Here is a 14726-nt window from a genome sequence, read left to right as displayed (position 1 = left end):
TACATGGTCTAGGACCACTGGAAAAGTAGTGGATGTCAGGGAAATTTGTTGGGAATTACACCAAACCTGAAACCACTCCTGCAGGTAAGTATGACATGTAGTGGATTTTCTACCATGTAGTAACACTTCCTGTACCTCCTGAGCAGGACCCTTCTATTCACTGGAACCATAAAGAGGCAAGCCTTGAGGTGGAGTATCTTCAAACTGGGATGCAGCATGCGTCCTTCGTTCTGGGTATGGCGTGGGTTGGAGAGAGATTGGTGGGGACGTCGCCATTTGTGTCAGGTAAGGGTACTAAGTCTGTCTCAATTAAATGGGAGCAGTCAGTATAATGTGCGCTCCTCTTTTTATTTTTAATAGGACTTTTGACAGCAGGGGAAATGGGGGAAAGGCATAGAGAAGGTCCCTGTCACACAGAAGATGGAGTGTGTCGCCCAATAAATTTTGCCCTATCTCTGTGCTGGAGCAGTAGCATGGACATTTCTTGTTCAGGTAAATAGCAAATAAGTCCATGGACGGTGTCTCCCACTGCCTGAAGAGGTCCTGAAGAACTGCTGGATTTATCTCCCACTTGTGATTGTGTGGCAATTTGTGAATTAGACTTTTGTACTCCTGGAAGGTAGGCCGCTGATAATGTGATGTTGTGGGAAATGCACCAGTTCCATAACTTTAGTGCTTCTGCACAAAGGGAGGGCAACCTGGCTTCTCCCTGACAATTTATGTAGTGCATAATGCTATGTTGTCTGTTAAGACTCTTGTGTACGTTCCCTTGATCAGTGGGAGAAAATGGGTGCAGGCATTCCTGACCACCCTGAGCTTGAGGAAGCTGATGTGGATGGACATCTCCGTGGATGACCATTTGCCTTGTGTTGTAAGGTCATTTAGATGTGCGCCTCATTCTATGAGGGATGTATCAGTGGTGACAAGGAATGATGGTGAAAAGAGGATCCCCTGCAATCATTTGCTTGATTTTTCTACCAACCCAGGGAGTTTTTGACCTTGGTGAATAGTGACAAAGGTTTGTCTAATCTGTTTCTCTTCAATCTATAGACTAAGATGAACCATATCTGGAGGCACAACATGTGAAGTCCAGCATGAAGCATCACTGCTGGGCCACATTCCCCAAGAATTGGAGGCAGTGTCTGGCTGATATTTGAGGGCTGTTTTGTACTGTCTCTATGAGCGTGGCCAAGGTGTGGAACCTGTGCTGTGCTAGGAGTGCTTTGGCCTGTAACAAATCAAGGTCAGCTCCTATGAAATGTAGGGGCTGTACAAGGGTGAAGATAGATTTTTGAACATTGATCTGTAGTCTCAGTTCCATGAACAAGTCTACTGAGGTTTTGGTAACTTGGTGGACCTTGTTGAAGGAGCAGGCTCTGAGGAGACAATTATCCAGATAGTGGTAGATCATGATCCCCTGGGAGCGTAGGTGACCCACTAATATGGAGAGGACCTTGGAGAATACTCTTGGTGCTGAGGAGAGGCCAAAGGGAACTACTCTGTATTGGGAGTGGTCCTTGCCCAGGGTAAATCTGAGAAATCATCTCAAACCTTTGGCTCGCAGATGTTGAGGTACTGGTTTTATGGCTTCTAACCAGAGGAGATCTGTTTTTTGTCTGAGTAAACTCTTGTGAAAAGGGTGTCTGAAGTGGGATGAGGCAGGATGTTGGAAAAACTGGATTTCTTTCTGAGACTCAGAAACACTGGGTTTGGAATTGTGAAGTGTGGGATTTATGTTGAGGTTGTGGATTAAACCTTCTCTTGTTCAGGAGCATAGACCACTAACGAGCAAAGAGTGGCCTTGGAATCTTTAAGGATATGGAGGGACACATCCGTCTTTTCACCGACTGATGTGGTGCTTTCAAAGGAAAGGTCTTCTACAGTCATCGGCACTTCCTTAGGGAAGCCAGATAGGTATAACCAGGATGCTTGCCACATACCCACCACAATGGAGATGGACAGTTGTGTCAGCTTCATTGAGGCTGATTGGAGCACTGTTTTGGCCACTAGTTGTCCCTCATGGATAACAGCTCGAACTGGTCACAGTGTAACTCTGGGAGCTGATCAATAAAAGTGTTGAGCTTTGTATAATTGACATTGTCATATTTAGCTTTTAAAACTTGATAATCTGCTATTCTAAATTGCAATTTGGCAGAGGAGTAGGCCTTTCTTCTGAAGAGGTCTAGCATTTCCAATCCTTGTCATGAGGAGTGCATCTCATTTGGTGCTGGTGGGCCCAAGATTTTACCACATTGACAACAATGGAATTAGGGGGAGCGTGAGAAAAAATGAATTTTTTTTCCCAAGTCAAGATGTAATTTTTTTTATCAGTCTTTTTACAAGTAGGCATCACTGATGATGGGATTTGCTAGATAGTCTTGGCCGGGTCCAGAAGAGTCTCCTTTAGAGGATGAGGAAAGTGTAAAATGTCAAGGAACTTGTGATGGGTATTTTTTACCTCCTCCAGGGGTATCCGCAGCATATCTGCTACTCTTTTAGCTAAATCCTGGGAAAACCAGAAATTGTTGGTGGGCATCACTGCCTCGTCTGGAGAGGAGAAGGAGATGTTGGTTCTTGATGTAACTTCCTCCTCAAATCTGCCCTCCTCTTCCTTCATGATCTCCTTTGGAGGCTCAGAGGTTCTGGATGCTGTGGCCGAGGGAGAATGTCTCAGAGGCTCACAGTAAGTCAAGCTGGAAGTCTAAAAGGTGTGAGGTCTATATGCCACCCAGGGATACCAGTAAGGCCACTGGGAAGGTAGGACAGAGCCTAGTGGAGGTGCCCATGGCTGGCCGTACCATGGTGGTGGTGGAGTAGGTTTAGGATATGACTGAGAAGCCTCTTATAACGGACACTATATGGAGCATAAGAAGAGTGGTGAGAGATGACCTCCTCTGGCTCACTGTCTGAGTCACCACTAGGAAGTGGAGGTGCGTGGCATGGTGCCAAAGATTCCAGTATCTGGAGGAGACTCGGTACTGGAGTCCCAGTGCCGAGAAGGGGAAATTCTTGTATTTCAGATACCCTGAGTTCTCTTGAATGCTGGAACTCTTGCAGTCCTGACTGACCTGGTGCTGATAAGGAGGGAGTTGGGGATCTTGCCTGTACTGAGTGTTCTGGTGCTGGGTGGCTCACAGTTGACAGTGCCAAAGGTACCACTTATACCAGAAGAATCGTCTTAATGGTGTGCACCCTGTTCCTGTCCTCATCCATCGGTGTGCATCAGTGGTACCTGCCGTTCTAGATCCTTGTGAGCTATGGGTACTGTGCTTGAATGGTCTTAGTACCAACGATTCCGAGTGTGCCGGTGATACTTTTCGGCTAGCTAGAGGCTCACATATCTCTTTTTAGATACCTTTCATGAGGGATCTGCGGCTGATTTCTTCAACCCATAGTCCCCGGACATTGAGGACTGTGGGGAAGATTCAAACCTTCTAGGTGATTCCTAGTGCAGGTCAAGGGAAGTTTGACGGGCTGCCGCCATCAGGATGATTTTTTGTCTCAGTCCAATGTCCTTACGAGACCTTGGTTTAAATTGTTGACAGAGACCACACTCATCCCTAGAAGTAGATTTTTCAGATCAGTATTGAGGAAAATTGGCAAGGCCACACAGGGAAGTTTGCACTGCAACTATCCATGCAATACCTGCTCAGTCTCCAAGGCTGTCAAACCTGATCCCTTTTATCATCACTAAATTCACGCAAAAAAATATAAAAGGTAAAAAAGAGAACAAAAAGTAAATTAAATAAAACCAAGAACCATCAGAAGAGAGGAGAATTTATCTATCTGCATTTTGAAGAAGACTATCAGCATAAACAGACTGCTCAAAATATTCAAACATGGGTATCTAAAGCCAGACACCTAAATCCATATTTAGACACAAATAAAAATGGCTTGATTTTCAGAGATACTGACCATCCCAAGCTCGGACAGAAATCAATAGGAACTGTGGGTATTAAAAACTTCTGAAAAATTGGCATTTATTTAGACGTCTAACTTCAGGCAACCAGGTTAGAACATTTTGGCCACTGGAAATACAGTGCTAATTCTGCTTGTTTCCCCATTTCAGTACTGCATTGGGGAGTGATTTCTTAGATAAGACTAAAAGGCATTTCGTGAGCTCAAGTTATTAAGAAATTCTCACACAATACTCCAAGAATGTATGAAGTAGTTTTAGGCAGTTGTGGTTGATATTTAAAACTTCATGAAAAGGCACAAAAGCTCTGATAAGTGCTCAGGTTTGTTTTTTCAAATTGTATCACTTTCATAATACTCCATAACAGTGGCTCGCAACCTTTGCACACTAATGTACCCCTTTCCAAAGCCTGATTTGTCTTGCATACCCCCAAGTTTCACCTCACTTAAAAACTACTTGCTTACAAAAATCAGACATAAAAATACAGAAGAGTCAAAGCACGCACTTACTGAAAAATTGCTTTCGTATTTTTACCATATAATTATAAAATAAATCAACTAATAAAAATATTGTACTTACATTTCAGTGTATAATATATAGAGTAGTATAACAAAGTTATTGTCTGCATGAAAATTTAGTTTGTACTGACTTTGCTAGTGCTTCTTATATAGCCTGTTATAAAACTAGGCAAATGTCTAGATGAGTTCATATACCTCCAGGCAGACCTCTGCTTTCCCAGGGGTACTTGTACCCCTGGTTGGGAACCACTGCTCCATAACATTAGTGCTGATACTACCTGCTTTCATTACTTTTCAAGTGCTGTACATTGAGTTGCAGCTACTACAATCTAATAGCAAAATGCCTTATTGGGGGCACTGAATCTTGACAGAAAAACAATTCATGACGACTTTGAAAAAGACAAAACTGTGGCAGATAGTTCCATATGACAATAGGAGGAGTGAGGTACTAACCTTACAAAAGCAACTGTATAAATTCTATATGTTTTCTACATCCATGGACTGTTGCCTATTGAGGAAGGAGGAGAAAACCATATTTTCTGTTTACCCAACATCTGAGTAAGAAGGAGGGCGTCCTGAAACTGAGTAACAGATGCTCTGTTGTGAGAAATTACTGTTAGCTCTCACACACTCGGACTTAAAAGCCAGAAGGGACCATCGTGATCATCTAGCCCAGGGGTGGGCAAACTCTGGCTCAGGAACCGCATCCGGCCCTCCAGACATTTTAATTTGGTCCTTGAGCTCCCGTCAGGGAGCGAGGTCCAGAGCTTGCCCTCCTCTGCACGGATCCTGGAAAGAGTGGCATGTCCCCTCTCCAGCGCCTACAAGTAAGGGGATCCAGGGGGCTCCGCACGTTGCCCCTGCCCCAAGCACTGCCCCCGCAGCTCCCATTGGCTTGGAACTGCAGCCAATGGGAGCTGCAGGGGCGGTGCCTGCGGACAGGGCAGTATGCAGAGCCCCCTGGCCTCGCCTCCGCATAGGAGACGGAGGGGAGACATGCCACTGCTTCTGGGAGCTGCTTGAGGTAAGTGCAGCCTGGATCCTGTACCCCTGACCCTCTCCTGTGCCCCAACTCCCTGCCCAAGCCCTGATCCCCCTCCCGCCCTCAGCAATCTCCTGCATCCTCATCCCCAGCCCCACCCCAGAGCCCACACCCCCATCTGGAGCCCTCTCCCCAACCCCCTGCCCCACCCCAGAGCTCACACCCCCAGCCTATTGCTGAACAGGATTCTTCTGCCTAATGAGTTGTGCGGGTGTTTTGTTTTGCAGGCAGCATGGCAGAGGCGCAGTCTTTTATATAGCTGTAGAAAGCTGGAGTCCTCTGGCAGTGAGAAAGTATTAGAAGTGTTCACAACTGGCCACAGCTCACTAGAATAGCACCCCAGAGCTCACACCCCCAGCCAGAGCCCTCACCCCCTCCAGCACCCCAACCTCCAATTTTGTGAGCATTCATGGCCCGCCATAGAATGTCCATACCCAGATGAGGCCCTTGGACCAAAAAGTTTGCCCACCCCTGATCTAGCCTGCATTCCTGGCCTTCGCAGAACAAAGAACCTCACCCACCCACTCCTGTAATAACCTCTGACTGAGTTACTGAAGTCATCAAATCATGATTTAAAAGATTTCAAGTTACAGAGAATCCAATATTTGCTCTAGTTTAAATCAGAAAGTGACTGTGCTCCATGCTGCAGAGAAAGCCAAAAAAACCCAGGGTCTCTGCCAATCTGACTTGGGGGGGAAATTCCTTCTCAACCTCAAATATGGCAATCAGCTGGATCCTGAGCATGTGAGCAAGACCTACCAGGCCCTCCCCATCTAGTGCCCCATCTCTGGCCATTGGGGATATTTGCTACTAGCTGTCACAGATGGGCCACATCCCATTATAGGCAGTCACATCATACCATTCCCTCCATAAACTTATCAAGCTCAGTCTTAAAACAAGTTAGGTTGTTTTGCTCTCATTGCTCCCCTTGGAAGACTGTTCCAGAACTTCTCCCCTCTGATGGTTACAAATCTTCATCTAATTTCAAGCCTAAATTCGTTGATGGTCAGTTTATATCTATTTGTTGTTGTGACAACAGTGGTGCTTAACTTAAATTTATTTAACTCGATTCCCGCTCTGGTTTGTATCCCTCTGAGGTATTTGTAGAGAGCAATCATATCTCCCCTCACAGCCTTTGTTTGGTTACGCTAAACAAGAAAAGCTGCTTCAGTTTTCTCGCATAATGTAGCTTTTCCATTCCTCTGATCATCCTAGAAACTCTAATTTGCACCTGTTCCACTTGTAAATCATCCTTCTTAAACATAGGAGACTAAAACCGCATGCAATATTCCAGATGAGGTCTCACCGGTCATTAACCTATGTTAAAAATAGACCTTAAGGGGAATACAAAAGGCCTTCAGGAGGAATATGCAAGACTGGAAAAGGCAATCGAACAGGAGGGAGCTTATTCCTCATACCTGAGAAGGCAAGGAAAGCTGGTTCAGTCTTGGTTTATGCACATTTTAATTTGAAATTGATGGCTAACAAAGGGTAGTTTCCACACACACACATTCTCTCTCTCTCTCACCCTGTACTAAAAGAGAGAAAAGCCTTTGAGCTAGGAAGAAAAGAAAAGGCTTTACAGCTATGCTGAAGGTGATACTCCAGACTCTGAGATGTAAGGCTTTTGCCCACCTGGTGATACGTCTAGGAGTACCAGTCAGAGATGTCTTACTTTATGATTGCCTGGGGACAAACACCATTAGATACCCTAGAAAGAACTCAGTTCTCAGGCAGAGTGGGATCAGACATAATAGCTTGAAAACTAAATTAAAAGCAAAAAAAGCTTAGATCCTCTCAAACTGGTGCTCTAAGGAAGGTGGTAGAAGTCACTGTGGCCTCAAGGATAGCTATATCAATTTTTATGGTGCTAGGTGTGGTTACACTAGCAAAGTCTATTCTAATGCTGAGAACTTACCCTGCTTGCTTCAACATGATGTAACCTGTAGGACTCCCCAGTACTTTCGTTAACTATATCAAACTGATGCCGATATGCTACACAGATCGTATTGTCATTGTCTCCAGTAGGTCCATCCACCAGAGTCATGATCACTGGAGGGTCAGAGAGACAAATCTCCTGTAATGTAAATGACATTACATTAAGATGGAAATTAAAGGAATTTTTCTACTTTTCATATTCTCACTGGAAATAGTTTGTACTACAGGTGGTGCCCAGTGAGCTGTGCTAGAGGGCAGACAGGCTGTACACAGATATGTTTCATTGATGAACAAGAATCCAGTTAAAAAAAGTGGAGGATTTTTGTTTAAGTATCTGTAATGGGATTTCCCATCACCACTGTTGGGACTCTCACTTGAACCAATCCTGGGGTTTAGAAAGGCAAGATGTGTTGCCCCTCCTGAACCATGTGTCAGCCCTACCAAGTGTGAGAGAAGGTATTTTTAGTGATTTGTCTCAAGCATACCCTGATGTACTGGAATTCCTCCACTGGTGATTCAGACAGTGGTGACATCAAACAGAAACTGGTTAAATCGTTGCCTTGATTGTATTTCTTTGTGATGAGAAGAAGTTTGTTCCTAATAGCCACAACAATCCTCAGTTCACTGCTGTGGTGAGTATTAATGGCATACAAATGGCAGCCTAAGGAGATAATGCACATATTAACATTCCCTTCAAGGAACACACCCATGAACTCCACACAGTTCCTTGTGAAGTGAAACCTAATTATTTTTTCACTCTCTAAAATTGCAAATGAATAATTTCTTATGGAAGTGAATGACTAAATGCACAGGCTTGTGCCGGGGTAGTATGCATCTCAATTCTATCCCATAAAATTCTGTTGCTCCCCATCTAGAAATGCTTTCAGCTTTTTCAATACATCTCAACAATAAGATGCAACTCCCCTGCTTTTTCATGTACTAGGAACTCATACAATTCCACCAATGCACCAAGTCTGACCTGCAGCACTGCCCTATTTTTCCAGTCGTGTGCCTCCATACATACTTCTGCCAGAGTCCTTCAGTCCTGCTTGTAATATATCTATCCTGCTTCAGAACTTCTCCCTGGTAAAAACTACCAAGTCATGTAGTATTTTTGTGAAGCGCACAAATGGGAATTGGGATTAGTTCAAATTTATTTTCACATACAGTCTAACACAGGATTTCAATCCACTCTTCCAGAGGAGAATAACTAAGGGTCAGTTCCTGCAACATCTACAGGGGAGCCAATAGGACCTTTGGCAGCTTCTGGTCCAATGCTTTAATTGGGTCTTTTGATAAATGAGAGTCAAATCACCTTTTGTTTTCTCAAGTTTATTTTCTCTGCAGTCATATTTGCTCTTTGCCATCTGCTTTGCTTCTATGCCATTTTGTACAGCGCTCATCCTGAAGACAAGGAGACGAGAGTCCTTCCCTGTCAGGTTGGGGGAAGAGCCAGGGAAATAGCAAGTTAAAATAAAGAACGGAACTAACATTCCCAAAAAGAATAAATGTCATATCTGCACATACAGAAGACGCAACTCTCTCCAATCTAGTTTGGAGATGAATGGAAGTATGCTAGGAAGGAAAAGATGCCTATGAATTCTGCTTAAGTTATGCAATTCCGCTACCAGATTGAGAGCTCCTGAGCCGACGAGCAGAACTAGAATCATCTGTCATGGTGTGAACTTAAATCTGGAACACAGCAGCCGATTTGAAGGAATCCTTTGATTTCTGAATTAATAGCACAGGTTCTCCTGCATCTGGCTCTATACTAGAAAACAAGGTAAGAACTTGGTGCTTTAACTGAAAACAAGGTGAGAAAATGAGACCAGGATTATTACAACACAATGAAAACCAACACACAAAGAACTAATGCAAATTAGCACACAAGATTGAAGCATTAGCTCTCTGGGTGGGAATAATCCAACTGAATCTAAATTTACTAAACTGAGTATAAATTTACTAGATCCATGACAGAATGAAAAGCTCCCTGGGGCAGACAGTTTGTTCCTAACAAGACTTAAAACTTGTGATAATTTAAACAAACTTATGACAAAGGATTCATATCCCCACTGCAGAAATGAAAACAACATTCACTGCCAGTGCTAAAATCTTCAGTAGCCAACACTTGTAGGTAAGCTGTTTGAAGATCATGTATATAAAGGGAAAAGCTTTATATCATTAAAAAGAAATGGCCCATTGCACTTTGCAATGGGACAGGAGCAAATGACAAGAATGGTTACTTACCCTATGGCAATTATGGCTCTTCAAAATGTTGTCAGTATGGATGCCACTATAGGTGTGCATGCACCTCTTGATTGCAAGACTAGAGTCTTTTGAATAGCAGTGTCCACTGAGGCTGTATATGCATCCTGTGCCTCTTTGTGCACCCATGCAAGCGCATAAAGGGCAGAATTTTTCCCTCCGTTCCCTGGAAAGTATTCCTTGGGGAATTCTGTACCATTGCACATGCAGAATTTGTGCAGAAATTAATGTTGTGCGTGCAGAATTTCCTCCCCTCTACCCACAAAATGGACTGTGCAGCTGATAGCTGCCACTAGGGGCTGCTGGACCAGGCAGAGCCCCAGCTCACCAAAAGGGAACAGTGCCAGGGGGAGGGGGAGTGAGCTGGAGGGTTCCCAGCAGCTGCACCCCTGAAAGAAGGATGCAATCTGCAAGCAACTCCGTAGAAGCCCGCAACCCAGCATCAGGCTATTTCTCCCTCTGGATCCCTGGGCTCTAGAGAAGTTGAGGTTGATAGTGTCTGGGCTGGGGGCGCCCCACGGCTGGGCTCTGGGGGAGAGGGGTGCAGGTGTCTGGGTTGGGAGGGCCCGCAGCTGGGCTCTAGAGTGAGAGAGGGTGCAGGTGTTTGGCCTGGGGGAGGGGAGGAGCCCTGTAGCTAGGCTCTGTGGGGGAGGAGGCAGAGAAACAGGAACTATGTTGTCGGAGGGGTTTCTTTAACTCTCTACTTACAAGAAGTGGAAATTTGGACAGATGACTAGGGCGAAATATAAAATATTGCTAGAGCATGCAGGGGTGTAATCAGGAAGGCCAAGGCACAATTGGAGTTGCAGCTAGCAGGGGATGTGAAGGGTAACAAGAAGGGTTTCTATAGGTGTAATAAACGTCTGTCTCAAATCTGGACTTAGAGTTCAACATCTGAGTGTTTATCTGAACCTCCCCCAAGCTCACTACCAGCTTGGATTTTACTTCGCTGCCACCAGATAAGAATTAGGCTCTTATCAGCCTGGATTCCCCAAATACTCCTTGGGGGACCCCCTCTGTGGACTCCCCAACTTCCTTTGGGAAGACTCCTAAGGTGCACAGCCAATTCCTTTGGCAGTGCCACAATTATTACCAAAGGCGCCTATGGTGCCTCCAGATCCGGGCCTTGTCGAGGTTGTGCAGAATTAGTTCATAGGTGGCCTACCCGTCTTAACACACCAAAAACTCACCTCAAGCCATCAACTGGGGCATACATTACACTAGGTATCAGGGTGCATTTATAACAGCTATATTGACAAAACTGTTAGCTCAAAACCGAGGGTTCTTGCCCCCAGGTTTGCAGGAAACACTCTCCTGCCTTTAGTCGTAGATGGATCCCCAACTCTTCGCAGGGGTAAACTGATCTAAGACTAGCCTTGCGTTCGGTCCTTCGCCCGTGAGGGGCTGGACCGAGCGAAGTGTAGTCTTCAAAGTCTCGATTGCCACATAGACGCAGGCTCGTCCCGTATCGTGATGTTGCTTTGTGGGTGGTGGGATTCTTGGTTGGCTGTCGTCGTCGTTGGCTCTCTATTCACATGCGGAGTCGGCCTGAAAGGGAAGTACAAGCTGCGCCAGGAGATGCAGCATAATGATTAAAGCCAAGCCGCAATAAGGTAAGAACAAAGTGGACGTACAACACTAGGTTACGGGAAGAATAGGTCTCTGACTTAGCTAGCAGTTCCACTATGATTGAAAACAGGGGATTTGGTTAGAGACTGTATACCTTTCTTCTGGTGTTGGGAAAGAGAGGGGGGATCTTCTGGACCTCTTATCATACATATCAGGCCTTGGTTGGCTCCTATGGATCGCTGTCGGGTGCTTGCGCCCCCGGGGGCGGTATTGGAGTGCACCATGTCGGACCAGCCTCCGGAACCGTAGTTGTTGCAGGAGGGTGGGACCCTCTTTGCCTAAGAGGAATGACTCCACGGGAAAGTAGTTTACGCTGGCAGTTTAGGTGTAAGCTCAATTGCCCCGGGGCTGTTTCTGTTCATCTGACAGGGTGGGGAGAAAGACGTCCTATTGCGCAGAATGGAAGAGGAAAGACGTAGCGTTGAGGAAGGATGTGACATGGTGCTACTGGTGCAAGGGAGTGGAGGGGCAGGCAGGGCGCAGCACAAGAGGGTATCTGGGAAGAATTCGAGGATGGGCAAACTGGGGAGTAATTAAGAAATCTAGTGTTGGAGAATGCACTGGGAGGAAGAATGTAAAAGGTTCTACACTTCAGGAAAATCCAGCTAAAGGGGTGGTGCCCTGCACATACAGGCTCAGGGTGCTCCTCCGCCGGCTGGGATTGGCACCCTAACTCTGGGTACACATGCTTTTAACCGGTCCGCTGAGTACTATCTGGTTAAGAGAAGCTGGATCACGCTAGGTTGGGGTGCTCGGAGGTAACGGCCGCGCTGGGCCTTGTGAAGTCACTAAGATAATAGAGTTTGAGCTGTGGTGCTGGATGGCAGCAAAGATAGCCCATGTCATTTTGGATCTTCCATCTATTGTGAGATGGGAAGCCGGGAGGCTTCCTTGCCTCCCCCAGTGCGGGCGCTAAGTCGGTAGTCCTCCTTGGTGAAATCAGCCATTGATTTACATGTTGCTTTGACACTCCAGTATCTAAAAGCCCTGCGAGATTTTTGAATTTTGTGCCTTTCCATTGCCACTTCTGGACAGCCAGTCCATGTGCTCCCTAATTCCTGCTGAGGCTCTAGCAATTCCGTATGCCTGGCTGGCCAAGCAAGATGGAGGCGTCTAAATAGTCTCCAACTTCTTTGGCATCTTCACTAGTCTGTTTACCTCACCACATCCCGTGGGGGTACGGGGCTGGGTGAGAGAGTGGGGCTAGTGCGTCAGCTGCCTATATATTCTCCCCCCTGTACAGCTCGGCGAAACTTCGAGGCCCCAGAGGGACTAAGTGACTAAAGAACACTGTGTCCTAGCACCCCCCTTAAAAAAACAAGGTTAAGTTATATCCATGATTAGTTGGCGGATGTACGCACCACTGTACATTCCTGCAGTGGTTGTTCCAACATACTGCTCTCGCCCTATTCGGTGGGACATATCCTCCCAGGTGCATTATCCAACCAACTTAACATGTGTGGGGGCGCTTGTGTGTAGAGCACTGTGAGGCCCCAGCCTGGTAGAGACTTAAGCTTGTGTGGTGGTCCAGCGCTTGTGTCAGCCTAGGGTGGTCGGCGGGCGTCCAGCTCTGTGAGCCCCCAGTTGATGGGACGGCTGATCAGCTAACAGATAGGCGGACAGAGCCCCCTGTGGTTACATAACGCCACGGCAGTGGTCAACACAGCACACGCGCTGTCACCCGTAATCACCCCGACGGCGACCTAAGCCACACGCCTCTCATGCGCGAGGAGTTGTCCCTAGGTCGAGTGCTCTAGTGGGTGATCTCACGACACCAGCAAGCGCGCTCCTGGTGGGGAACGAGAGGATACGTCGGGGTTCACTGGGGACCCAGGCCGACAGCGGTTGAAGTGCTCAGTCGTGAGGATTCATCGACCCAGGTCTGCTCAGCCGCTGCCGGCTGGGGTTCCTTGGGGTCTCCAGATATGAGCAGTGGTGCTGAGTGGGCTGCGTCTGGACCCGGGTGGCATATAGAGGCGGCAGCAGCTGAGACGCTCGGACAGCTGCGGCTGAGCTTCTCACCCGGCGCTGCCTCGATATGCCCATCAAGAATAGCCTCACTTGTTCCACTTTGGCCATGTTTTGCCGTAGGTTCGCTGACCCTGCTTAATTACACAAGTAAGGGTCTGAGCATATTACAGTATGTTATACGGAGGCTCATATTTAAGCAGTAACCAGGGTCTATAGAGATAATGTGCAGTCAACCTTTCTTGTTTCTCTTGATTGCATAAATTGGCCCACGTCCTCCTTCATACCAAACTTGTCACAAATTAATTGTACGACCCGCAACTTAATTTTCTGTTTTATAGGCTGATGTAAAATTGATTTTTAAAAAATATTGAAGAATTGCATTCAGGATTTTGTTACAAGACAGTTTTTGGCGCGATGAATTTTATGATTTTTAGTGGTGTGTCCATCTAAAATGTGACAAGCACCTCTCGCTTATCATCTGCTTGAAGACTCATCCCCGATCTGCTGAATCAACAGTTACAGTAGAGCAGGACGATAGAGTGGAAATGCGGACACCAAACCACCTCTTGGGTGCGCGCTGATACGAGAGCTCCATGCAATACTTCCCGGGTACCTAATCACACGCCAGTTGGCATCACTGCCGCCCAAAAGTGGTATGCATGGTGAAGTAGCACAGCGCACTCTAGATTTCTGCCGTGGCTATACCCTAGGAAGCCACAGCCAGTCCTGTACTCCTACTGTGCACGCTGCCCTTGAGAGATGACTCCACTGCCAGTCGGTGAGAGACTGTCTCGTCTCCCCTCACTAGATGACCGATTCAGATGTCTCGATCATATTTGGCGCAATACCTAATATGTTGGGGCTGTTTCCTTCTATATGGTAGCACTCCATTACCCCCACCTCTGCGGGTGACAGCAACAAGTGTGTGGAATCCAGGATGTGGAGAGACGTGTGCGCGCGCGGTGCGATTTCACGGCGCGTCTTAATACAGAGCAACAACTCACCGACGTGCCTTGCTCCCTATGTGCAAGTGTGTGACCAAAATGCTTACGCATACCACCACAGCCCCCGTCTGATATTCACACCATGCCTTCCCTGGCGCGCTGTCCCGTCAGTTGTGCGGACCCTCCCAATCTGCTGGGCTGCGGTGAAGTCTGACGGTACTCTTACACTTTCGCATTCCTCATGCGAGGCAGCCAGCCAGCTCCTCCCCGCCGCAATCCTCACCCGATCTAGCCTGACAGAGGGAGGGGTGACAGTGGGGTGCTGGAGTGCATCCTAATGTTGGGGGAGGAAGAAAGGGAAGGGTATCCCTGGAGGGCCCGGGGTGGGGAAATGCATGGATCTCTAAGGGAACAAGGATTCTTGCCAGACGCACGGCCGAGCCTGCCTCACGCTCGACAGTGATCTCACTGTCCCCAAAGTCCCAGCTGCCATCCTCTCTCAG

General features: G+C 46.8%; 1 protein-coding gene across 1 annotated transcript in view; it reads right to left on the bottom strand.

Moving 5' to 3' along the window:
- The window catches only part of GARNL3 (GTPase activating Rap/RanGAP domain like 3), a 164101-nt gene that overhangs the window by 30086 nt on the left and 119289 nt on the right, over nucleotides 1-14726 (bottom strand). Inside the window, 3 exon segments of the mRNA XM_075060474.1 lie at nucleotides 7395-7553; nucleotides 7900-8075; nucleotides 8730-8846. Coding sequence (XP_074916575.1) covers nucleotides 7395-7553; nucleotides 7900-8075; nucleotides 8730-8846 — 452 coding nt within the window.

This window comes from Chelonoidis abingdonii, chromosome 24 (assembly GCF_003597395.2).
Source record: "Chelonoidis abingdonii isolate Lonesome George chromosome 24, CheloAbing_2.0, whole genome shotgun sequence".
NCBI classification, from domain to species: Eukaryota; Metazoa; Chordata; order Testudines; family Testudinidae; genus Chelonoidis; species Chelonoidis abingdonii.
The sequence above is the reverse complement of the archived record's forward strand: the minus strand, read 5'-3'. Positions and strand labels throughout refer to the sequence as shown.